Source organism: Berghia stephanieae, unplaced genomic scaffold (genome assembly GCF_034508935.2).
Source record: "Berghia stephanieae isolate SIO BIC M18660-M18661 unplaced genomic scaffold, UCSD_Bste_1.3 scaffold844, whole genome shotgun sequence".
In the NCBI taxonomy this organism is placed as follows: Eukaryota; Metazoa; Mollusca; class Gastropoda; order Nudibranchia; family Aeolidiidae; genus Berghia; species Berghia stephanieae.
Genome location: NW_027629482.1, coordinates 1 through 12500, shown reverse-complemented (window position 1 = coordinate 12500; position 12500 = coordinate 1). Strand labels below are relative to the sequence as shown.

At 35.3% G+C, this 12500-nt stretch overlaps 1 protein-coding gene across 1 annotated transcript in view; it reads left to right on the top strand.

Moving 5' to 3' along the window:
- Window positions 1–12314, top strand: part of LOC144962312 (sodium/potassium-transporting ATPase subunit beta-1-interacting protein 3-like) — a 13602-nt gene extending 1288 nt beyond the window's left edge. The window contains exons 2-3 of the mRNA XM_078895214.1: window positions 7697–7834; window positions 12213–12314. Coding sequence (XP_078751340.1) covers window positions 7697–7834; window positions 12213–12314 — 240 coding nt within the window. The remainder of the gene's footprint in view (window positions 1–7696; window positions 7835–12212) is intronic.
- The last annotated feature ends 186 nt before the right edge of the window (window positions 12315–12500 follow it).

The window sequence follows — 12500 nt, the reverse complement described above, 5'->3', positions numbered from 1 at the left end:
TTGATTGCTGCTATTTCCTTTTTTATGATTAGCAAGTGCCGTAGGAGTCTCACTTGATGCAGGAGTACTGCAATTAACCCTTTGCCAGTGACACTGATTTTTTTATTTTTCAAATAATAGTCTTCATTTATATTATTTTTTAACGCAGAAAAAACAAACGTTTCCACCATAAGAGCAGTAAGAATATTGATAAAAAGCGCTTTGAGCACGTTGGGTGGATATTGCTCTATATAAAAGCTCAAGTTTTTAAATTGTAATTTGTTTTTTGTCTTTTGATGAAAACGGTAAGATTTTATTTTTGGTCCAAGTAAGATTGATATTCGCCTTTAAAAGGTTAAGTTGTTTTGTTTTTTCAGTTTTTTTTTTTTTTTGTTTGTTTTTCAAATGCGGATACGCTGCTTCTTCCTTTTTTTTTCCTCAACTGGCAAGCTATCGCCGTACTTACCCGCATGGCTTGCACACACAAAAGGATACATCTAAGTCGCAAAACCTTACATCCAGGTCACAAAATCAGACAACTAGGCCACACATCAAGACATCTCTGTTTCGTTTGTTCCAAGATAGCAAAACAAACCAGACGTCTTGGAGTTCGAAAAAGCTTTCCATAAAATATTTGGTATTTGCAAGACCCCCAGAAACCAATTCCCTATACAGCTCTTGTGCACGGTTACTTATGACCTTGATCTCTTTCGTACCCACCCCCCAAAATCCCACTTATTGTGTGGTATAGGCAGAACATAGTAAATAGCTGGACTGCCACATGCGTGACTAAATTGGCCAAAGAGAGAATCTATACTTTGGCATTAGACACCCATTACCTGATGTCTTGGTTTTTAATCCTAGCCTAGTGAGAGAGAGAAAACAAAACAATCATACATGTATCTGCAAACAACAGAACGTTTTCATTTTACATTGAGATGGGAAGGGGAAGGGATAACATTATGACGAGAGAGAGAGAGAGAGAGAGAGAGAGAGAGAGAGAGAGAGAGAGAAGAGAGAGAGAGAGAGAGGGTGAGAGAGAGATGGGCGGGGGGATGGGGGGATAGTAAGGGGGAATGGGTAAAGATGAAAGAAACAATGGGTTGCCTGATGACGTAGATCAAAGGATTGTTACAGCGGTGTTCACGGAGCGTACTTCGTGAAATTTTAACCTTTTACAGTGACACTGATTTTTTTCTCCAGATTGCTTATGCAGAATAAATCGTTTCCACCAAGAGAGCAGTAGTAAGAGTATATTTCGACTCGGGCTTCAATTAAACTATAAATCGCAAAGCTTGTCTTTTAATGATAACATTAAGACTAAGATCTGGAGTTTGGGGAGTGTAAGATGGAATCTCGCCATTAATGGTTAAAATTGTTTTGATTTTAAAAAAAAACAACTCACACACACACACACACACACACACACACACGAGCGCGCGCGATCACGCGCGATCACGACAGCGAGGACCATCACTGACAGAATGTTGCAACGGTAAACCGGTTTACGTGTACATAGATCCTGAGGCTAGATGCCCCGTTACCGTGTACGTAGGCACTCTCAAAAAAAAAGGAAGAAAGAAAGAGACACACACACACACATACTCACACACACACACACACACACCACACACACACAGTCTCGCATCCTCTACGAACTAATTTTGCGCACGAATTTTTACTGCACTTATGCACCAAATTGCATACCTATCTAGGGACACTTTTTTCCGTATCTTTTTCTCAATAAACTTTTTAAAAAACCTTTGTTTTGCGCGGCTATTGCGCGGCAGGCGGCTGGCACTAGGGGGCACCAACCTATGGGTCAGACGAGAAAAACACACGATTTAGCGAGGAATGAAACATTAAATATTTAAGATATAATTTCAAACACAACTTTTGAAATTCATCAAGGATTGTCTAGTACCAAATGTTTTTTTATAGAAAACAAATGTATCTTCAAATCTAAACTGCTTTTGACGGTAAGCGGTAAGTTTTTATTTATTTTTCTGTCCAAACGAATTATTTGTCCTGGTTATAGAAGCTAAGTATTGGTAACACCGGCTCAGCTCTCTAGATCTGAAATCATCTACTTTGACAGGCCCATTTTTGTCAATTCTCATCTTTTATCTACAAATAAGTGTCATATATCATTTTAAAGCTTGAAATATGAGGATTCAGAATTTGTAAAAATTATGAGCGGGAGACGATTATGCAACTTTTAAAAGTAGGTCAATTAACGGTGACCCTGATTAACATGGAAATGCAAAATGAAAAGAAATGTTAACAATCTGAAGTGAAAAATGACTCAAAATACACGTACACAGGTCCACTTTTTAAAAATAAATAACAAACAGAATATTTTTTTGTACTTTGTATTGAAACTAACTTTATTATACAACAAGGGGGATAATTACATGAGACAAATAACGAAAAAATATTTTTTTTAGTATTTTAAACTTTCATTTCAACTTTGAAAAAAAAAAAATGGGTCCTTGTTTTCAATTGTATTGTCAAAATGGGCGACAACAACCCAGGAATAGGTGTCTGGAGCATCCTCTTTTACCAATCACACACTCTGCTCTGCACATACACATAAATAAATTGTCCCGCTATTCCTTGGGAGAACTGCACGGTGAAACTCCCTCTCCTCCAGTACCTGGTATAAAAGTAAAAGCAATATATAAAGACATGGTTGATGACAAAAGCACTGCTTTAAGGATATTTGATTTCCACTGCTTTAAACATATTTGATTACTCTCTTGAGAAAATAAGGCTTATAATTGCGCATACGAAATGTGTTTTTAAGAACAAATACTCACACTTATAACTGTTGTTTGCTACACCGCAGAGGTTCGAGTGTGAGGATATGAAATGATGTAGCATATGAATCTAATAAAAAGATATATATAAATAAGACTAAAATCTGATAATTTTTTTTTTTCTGGAACATCTTGGCAAGTCGTACAGCATTTTTTCCTTTCAACATGTAATTCAGTACTTAGTTGCTATTACGGATTTTATCCATATCAGTTAGCAAATTCACAGTTGTGGAGTAATATCTCTCAAGCCTGTGTATCTTGTATTGTAGCTAATCAAAATTTTCATACTGGATAAAATGCTTTTAGATCAGATGGTCAGATCTCAACGCTGCATCCTCCCTAAAAGCAGAGTGAATGTTGTGGTGACACGAAAATTCTGAGATAAGAGAGCGAATCAATATGTTTAATATTAAATGTTTACAAATTCAATTGATTAGCAATTTGTGTTCTTAAACAGCTAGAAATGTTCAGATTTGTACTTACATTGAAATATTCAGCATAGGTTACCAAAGTTTACATTTATGAACTTTATATTCATCACCAATGTCCAAGTTTACACATTTCAGAATTTCTGGTGCCCATGCAGATGGTGCCCACGCAGGTGACACCAAACTTTATTTTGCTCAAAAAAACTTTTTCAAAAATTTCAAGTCAAAAATCAAAGTTTAAAACACAAAACCAGAGCAAGATTAATGTCTCCAATCAATTTTCAAACACTTTCTTTCATAATTAATAATAAAATAGGATATTGAAATTTGGTGCATGGGCAGAAAATTGAAGACACGAAATCTCCCATACCCCATTATTCACTCTAAAAACAACTAATAATGTTAATTTTTTTTTGTTTTGTTAATTTTACAAGTTTCCTAGACCTAATTTTAGTCAGTTGAACACATTTTTAGTTAAAAATTTCAAAGCTTGCCTGATAAAAAGAATTAAGTTTCCTTTGTCACATCGGAGACACGAAAATAATGCGATTACATAATATGCAGGAAATAACTTATAAACAAAGATGGAAATAATTTTTTTAATTTTTAAATCATACAAATTGTAGTTAATACATCTAACTTTTGTTAAAAACAAAACATAAAGTTAACTTTAAATGGAAACTGTTGATTCACTTACCTCATTTGATCCATTCTAGAAACGAAAGTAAAACCTTCCTGTCTTCAAAACGCCACTTTCGCTCGGTAAAAAATCATTAAAAAATATAAAGGAGCAAAATTTCACCACCATTTTGCTACCACAGCTCCAGGAAGAGTTGATCTATCAAAAACAGCAACTATAATCACCGAATCTCCATTAGATTTTGATTTATTGTGTGGCCCATGCAGAAACTGCTTTTCCTGTCATTATTGTGTTTTCCGCCGTATGAGTAATGAGTAATAAATCTTGTGTGGGATGAGGAGTGTCAGTTTGAGTTCAGGAGTTAGAGTTAGAGATCAAGATCTCCTTCGCATCCTGGTTAGATTCAGTTAGCAAAAATAATTACAATTTCAGCTTTTTACATTTTCAGTGTAGCCGTTGGGTTTTATCTTGAAAAAAAAAATACATTTGGCAACTCGATAAGTAAAGACGCCCACACCTTTGCCCTCACCAGCTCACCCTCCGCAGAACCTGTTGATTATGAACTTTTTTTCTGTTTTTCATTCTTTCTTTTCTTCCACCTCTTATGACAATCATCATCATCAATACAGCAGAACATGTTGATTATATTAATTAATTACTTGCTTACGTAAGGTCTTTTATTTTACTTTTACACCCTCTGGCATATATATTATTACAGGGCAGCAATGACGAATCTCCACTTGTCTCTGTGATACGCCAGTTAAATTCAGAAGCCTCTGGGACTTGTTCAATCTGTTTCCTCTACTGTTCTTTGCCATGTCTGCTTTGGCCTGCCTCACTTTCTCTTTAGGTGTCCGGTTAAGAGCAATCTTTGGTACCTAATAATAATAATAATAATAATAATAAATGGCATTTATATAGCGCTTTACCCCGTTGTCACAGGCTCTAAGCGCTTTACAGTGATATAAAACAAAACATATTACAGTGAGACAAGTGTGAAGGAAACGTGATACGAATTCAATTTAACAACAACAAAATATGAAAATAATATTGCAACATTATGACGTAAAAAGATAAAACTTTAAGCGAGATTTGAACGTTGTCAACGAATCCGAGCATCTCACGTGTGACGGGAGAGAGTTCCAAAAATGGGGGGCCGAAAATTGAAAAGACTGTTCACCTATTTTACGCAATGGCTTAGGTTTGACAAGGATTGATTGGTCATTGCTTGACCTCAAGTTTCTATTGGGGACATATATGTTTAGAAGGTCTTTAATATAGGAGGGACTGTTCGTGCTTAGGGATTTGTAGACAACAGTACAAATCTTATAGGCAACTCTTTTTTCAACAGGAAGCCAATGTAACTCACGGAGAAGAAGAGTTGCTGACGGGTATTTTTTGTTATTGCGTACAATGAGCCTGGCTGCGTTATTTTGAGCAACCTGAAGTTTGCTAATTTTGTCTTTAGTTAAATTCGCCCAAAGGGAGTTACAATAGTCCAATTTAGATAAAACCAAGGAATTAATTAAAAGTTCTGTTATATGCTTCGGTATTAAATTACGAATTTTGCTTATTTTTTTCATTTCTATGTACATAGATTGTATGGTGTTATTCACGTGGCTTGTCATGGAAAGATCTTTATCAATGATGACGCCAAGGTTTTTTGCTTTATTTGAAAATTCTATTGTGCTATTTCCGAGAGTAATTAGTGATTTATTTGCCTGTTTAAGGATACTCGGTCTTCCACACATTAAAATCTCAGTTTTACTATCATTTAATTTTAACTTATTGTGGTACATCCAAGATTTAATCTCATTAAAACAGCTCGTAATTCGTTGTATTAAGAACTGTAAATTACTAAGGGGTGCTGAATCATATATTTGCGTATCATCTGCATAAAAATGATAACTCAGATTGAATCTGGATATCACACTAGAAAGGGGCTGCATATATACAGTAAAAAGGACAGGGCCAAGAACAGAGCCTTGTGGCACTCCAAAATTTAGTAAAACTTGTTCTGACTGAACACCATTCACCACGACAGTCTGCCATCGATCCTGTAAATATGATGTAAACCATTTAAGGGCAATTCCTTTTATGCCGAACGTATTTTCTAGTCTTCTTAACAAAATGTCATGGTCAATGGTGTCAAAGGCAGCTGAAAGATCTAAAAGGCATAATACATTGATATTGTTAGCATCAGCATTACATAACAAGTCATTAAAGATTTTAAGAAGCGCCGTTTCAGTACTGTGTTGATGTTTGTAGGCTGACTGAAAGGGTTGTTCCAAACTGTTGTTCTTAAGATGAGATGTTAATTGTGTAAGAACTACCTTCTCCAAAAGTTTTGACAAAAAAGGTAAATTTGATACAGGACGATAATTGTTTAATATATTGTGGTCCAGTGATGGTTTCTTCAGAAGTGGTTTGACGAGGGCACTTTTAAAGCACGATGGAACTTCGCCAATCAGTATGGATGTATTTATGATTGATGTAATGGATGGTAATAATGTATCGATGGAGCTGGCCAAAAGCTGTGCTGGTAGGGGATCAAGGTCGCAGGATTTAATGGGGGCTTTTTTTATCAACTCGTTTATGAAACTAGGTGAAACTGGTTGGAACTTGTCTAAAGGGGTACCACAGAATGTATTTGTATCTATAAATGGTTCATGCCGATCTAGTTCTGAACGAATGTTATGGATTTTGTCTTTAAAAAAGTTGACAAATGTGTCTGGCAAGTCTCTTTGATTGGTTGTAGATGGTAGTGAAGTGCATCTTTCACGTCCAAGTAGATCATTGCAGATGTTAAATAATTGTTTACAAGATTTAGAAGTTTCAAATTTTGAAAGAAAATACGTGGTCTTTGCCTTTTTTATTGTTGTCTTCCAGGCACGAAATGCGCTCTTGAATATTTCACGATGAATCATGAGGCCTGATGTTTTCAGCAGTCTTTCTGCTCTCCGACACTTCGTTTTAGCTTCTTTAACGTCCGACGTATACCACGGAGCATACTTGCGGTTGGTGACGGTCCTTGTTTGGAATGGCGCATGTTTGTCAAGCGTTTCAATGAGACAACTATTCCACTGGTCTGGAGAAATAATTGAATTTTTAGTAAGTTTTGTTTCTAAATCGCCTCTGAAATTGTCCAAATTAATGCCTTTAATGTTTCTGGTTGATGTGGTGGTGGTTTCTTGGCATGGTTTTGAAACGTCAAGATTGAAAGAAATGAGGGAGTGGTCCGAAAAGGGGAGATAATCGACGGTGGCGTTGGTTTTTTGGAACTCTGAATTTTCTACAATTACCCAATCTAAAATATGACCAGCAGAGTGGGTTGGCGTTGTTACGATCTGGCACATGTTGTTCTCTGATAATGACTCGTGCAATTTGGCGGTGTCTGTGACGTTGTCGAAGTGAAAATTAAAGTCGCCGAGTATAATTGAATGGCCTGCTTATATTGACTATATAAAAATGAAAGTCTGTTTATATGGAGGGGTGGAGGTCTTTATTTTACCAATTCTGTTTTTCTTAGGTGGGAATTTCTATTTTGTGGTTTCCTTCTTCTAACCCTCTATTTTCTAAATTTGAATACCAGAAATTGTAAAAGGGAAATTAAAATCAGTCACCACTCCCATCATTATCACTTCCATAGTCAGTACATAACCGTCTACTGTCACCGTCATAATCACATCATCATCATCATGACTACTACTATTTCTATTGCTGCAAACACCACATCAATAAATATTATCACTAACACCTCGTGATCATTACTGCTACCACTAACACATCATCATTTTAACTTTTTAAAACTAATTTCTTCCTTGTTACAGTTGAGTACCCTGGAAAGACAAGTGTTTGATTTCCTGGGGTACATGTGGGCACCCATCATCGGAAACTTTTTCCAAATCATCGTTGTCATTCTGGGATTATTTGGGGCTTGCAATTTTTATAGATCATTCATTGTTGTGGTGAGTAGATTTCTTTTTGTCTTTTTGATATATTTTTTTTTCTTTCTGAAATATCTACTACTTCTGCTTCTACCACTAGTTTTTTTATCACTACTGCTTAATTGTCAATTAGTCAAATGTTCACTTTGTATTTTATTGCCAGACTACCAGGATTATTCACTCAATGCAGAGATGCATGGATTATTATTATTATTATTATTATTCGATATAGCGCCAGTACCCACAAAGAGTGCTCAGAGGTGCTTTGCAATAGTTTTTTTTGGTATCGCACATGTTCATTTATCGACTAAAAATCACTACAACAGCCACACACATATCTTGTTCGAAGTTCACATAGAATCACGATAAGCAGAATGAAAAAGATTGGTTTTTAAATGCTGTTTGAAGATTGGTAGACTTTCACATTGTCAGGTTTTAGGCGGTAAAGAATTCCATATGATTGGAGCCAAAAATGCAAGCCACGCTCAGCAAACGTTGTTCTTGGGATGTTTTTTTCCATTAACGAAGAACTGCCAGATCACAGAGATCGAGTTGGTTTATATTCCCTGACAAGGCGTTCAAGGTATTCAGGTGGTGTATGGTGAAGGCAATTGTAAGCAAAACATATGATTTTGTATATTATTCTTTTCTCTATTTGGAAGCCAGTGTTATATGGTCCCAAGGCTTTGTCCTTGTAACTATTCAAGCAGCTTTGTTTTGCATCAACTGTAGTCTGTTCAGCGATGTTTTTGGTAGGCCGTACAGCAGAGTTACAATAATCCAAGCAGCTGGTAACAAGGGCATGGATAAGTGTTTTACATGTATCGTCATCAATACAATTATTTCGTATTCTGCATATCATTTGGAGAGTGTTTACACAGCACTTTGTTATGTGTGTGTTCATGTCTAGGTGAGTGTCAAAAAAGACACCAAGATTTCGAACGACATTGGAATTTTTAATAACAGATTCGGCGAAGGACAGTTGGTCAATGAGTATATCTTTTCCTGTCTTTTTTAATACAATCAGCTCAGTTTTGTCCTCATTGTATTTATGCTTGTTAAATGTCATCCTTATGGTGATAACTTTGGTTGACAACGGCACATTATGGTCAAGAAGTTAAGACATAATTTCGTTAAAAATAGAAACTTTGTCATCTGCTGTGTATGCATGTTCAACTTTGCTGTTAAGACCACCAGTTGAAATTTTTAAATTTCTCAATATCTAATGACTTATATTTTTGAAATGTTACTGTCTTTTTGTGGGTTTAGGTTTTTCCAAATTCAATTCAAATAAAACAAATTGATGGTCTGATGTGTGGTTACTTTGTACATGGGTGTTATTCAACAACATGTCATCACAGTGCTTAATTATAAGGTCTAACGTGTTTCCCTTTTCGTGTGTTGGTTCTGTGATGAGTTGGACATCGTTCTGTGCCTCAATTTTATTGAGAAAATCCGATACATTGTAATCCGACTCAACATTCACATGAATGTTAAAATCCCCTAAGATATAAAGATTATCTTTTGTTGACAGATCGGTGGAATACTGTTCAAATTCTGTCAAAACCTGTCTTGTCGTTGTTTTGATTTTGTTAGATAGTGTTGGCTGATAAATAAGAGCAAAGTTAAGTTTCATGTTTTCATATTTTAGTTGACATTCGATGGTGGTTTCGAAGGTCCTTGGCTAGTTGTTACTTTTGTTTTCTGTAAGGCAATATTTTCCTTGTGAACTATCATTAACATACCACCTTGTCGACCTTTCTGGCTTTTCTTGATCACATTGTACCAAGCAGGTTTTATTTTATTAATGATGTAGTCACCATTTTCCTTTTTTAGCCATGTCTTTGTTATGAATAATATGTCATAGTCGTTGTCCAAAATGTGTTCATAAACCAGTTGTCTTTTTATTACATACTGATCTTGAGTTAAATAAGCTACATTTCATAAGGTTTGACAGTTTAATTTTACTCTGTAAGTGGTTCTCACACATTGACACTCTATTATACTGTGTGTTGTTGTTGCTGTTGGTGTGTGAACTGTTACTCAGCAATGAGGAGTGACAAGGTGAATGATGATGTGAACTGTTGTTGTCATAGTGGAAATGTTTTAATTTGATGAAGGTGGGTTATCGAATGATGCGTTGTGGCCACTGTGTTGTTTACTTGTATTGTTGTCTGTTGGTGGGGGGTCTTGGAGGGTGGTGACGAGGGGTTGGCCGATGATCAGTTTTCACCATAATTGGACTTTGCTTTCCTCTTCAAATATTATGATGAATGGCATTTTTCAACAAACACCCATGCATATACATACTGTGCTCTACGCTTATGGAGAACACTCACTTCAGTGGGAACTTTTTCTTTAATTTTTCCCTTTATTTTGCTTATTGTCGGTAGTATTGTTGGATTTAGAATAAAAACAAGACATTCATAAAAGGTTGTAAAAGTCTTAAACTAGCACTGGCAGTGAAAGAGAAGCTAACATGTAGCTTGATATTTGACCTTGTATGTATATATATATATATATATATATATATATATATATATATATATATATATATATATATATATATATATATATATATATATAAGAGAGAGAGAGAGAGTTGGGGGGGGGGGGGGTAGTTACAAAGTTCATAGCTGTCAACAGATGGTTATCACAACCAATGTAGGAATTTACCTTATCCACCATTGTTGTGCCGACCATAAAATTATTGTTTGCTTTTTATGGTCCATTGCCAGTATAGAACAGTTGTAAGAGATTGACTTTGGTGTATGTCACTCCACGATAATAATAATAATATCTAAAACTTTATACCTACATATTTTACATTTTGGTATAATGGTAACAATTATAATAACAAAGAAATATTCAGAGAATTGTGCTGACAAGGTGTTTGATATGTTAATAAATGTGCGTGAAATTAGATTTAAAGATCAGACATAACAGAAATGTATTGTTAAAGTAATAACACACATAATATGAAACAGTTTCATTAAAATTACTATTTTGCTAAAATTTTACATCTGATGTAGGTAGTTTAATAAGACCAATAAGGGTGATGAACTTATGGAAAGGAGGGGGGGGGGGGGGGGGGGGGAGGAGAAAGTCACATTTGACTTCACAGATACATGCAAAAGAAAGAATGCATTGTTCAAAAAATTGTATATGCTGTTGCGTTTTCGTTTTTTTCAAAGTCAACACAAGAGTGGCAACTAATGTCTTGAATAAAGCAAGTATTAACTCACAAATCCTATAATCAATGTATAACTTGTAGTTTTTGTTGTTTAAAATGAAAAAAAAAAAAAAATTAGTAAAAAAGCTCAAGACTTGGATTGAGTTTTATCTTTTATTTTGAATAATGTCTCATAAAGTTTTTTGATGTAACAAAAACTAAAATCTCACATTTGTACCTAGTGGGATTCCTGACTTCCCTTAGTGGGAAGGGAGGTCGCTTATTGCGTCTTCTATACCCCTATATCTGTTTTCTGAGTTGCTTTCCGTCTTTGTCTTGGAATGAGATTACTTGATTTTTTTTCTCAGCCCACTGGTTGGGATCTTTGACCTCCCATTGTGGGCAGGGGGTCATGCTGTGTCTTATATCCCCTTATACGTGTATCTGTTTTCCGAGTTGCTTTCTGTCTTTGTCTTGGAATGAGATTAATTAGTTTTGTCCCAGCCCTGGCTGGAGTCCTTGACTGGGAGGGAGCAGTCGAATGTATAGTTATAGTTTTGGGAGATGATATTTTTTTTTCTTGTAAATCATCCCTCTGTTATGTATTATGTAAACATTTGAGTGTGTTCCTCTTAGTGAGGTCCTGTGCTGGTGTCTCGATGAGACTTTAAGGTGATCTCAAACTAAGTACATTGATGGCATGCTCTAGGAATCTACATCTGTTCCCTAGTTGAGCCAATTCCCCTTTGTCTTACATTTTCTTGGGGGCTGTTATTGTAATCCTCTAATTTTTGTCTATCCCATTTTCTTCTTTTTTCACTGGCACTGATATGACCCAAATGTGTTGCAAGTGCCATAAGCTGCCGTATGACAAACAAAAGCACTAATTAAAATCTCATATTTCTAGTAATTTTTACTTAAAAATAAATCCCTTTTTTTTTTTTTTTGCACTTGCTTAACCCGACATAAGAAACAATTGAATTCATATTATGCTGTTTGTTTTTTCTCTTTTTGTTTGTTTTAATTTTTATCGTAGGTAAAAATCCAGATTTCCCATTACAGCTCTGTAAATCATTACTTGTTTGCAATTCTTACTGAGGTCTCTTGCTTTGTTACTGTTAGATTCCATCTTTACGAGCTCAATGTTCACATTCTCTCTGTCAAACTGATTATTATTCATGTTATTCTGTTTTTCTGTTTTTCTTTTTTTCTTTTCTTTTAATTCAGTACACAGTCTGGAACCTTCTATGGCTTGGCTGGAACATTTTTGTCATTTGTCTGTATCTGGAAGTTGGCATTCTCAACAGGGTAAGTAATTTGGATGTGTAGAAGGTGTCTTTGTTTACATTGTGTAGTGTTAATAACAAAGTGCAAAATACATATATTGTGCAATCCCTTTGTAAATGAATAGTGCACTTAGAAAATTGTCGCCATCTAATAGTAGCAATCATTTTCGTTTTCCCTGACACTAAAACATAAGATTGTTGCTCATTCTAGTGTCTGTAGTATTAAATG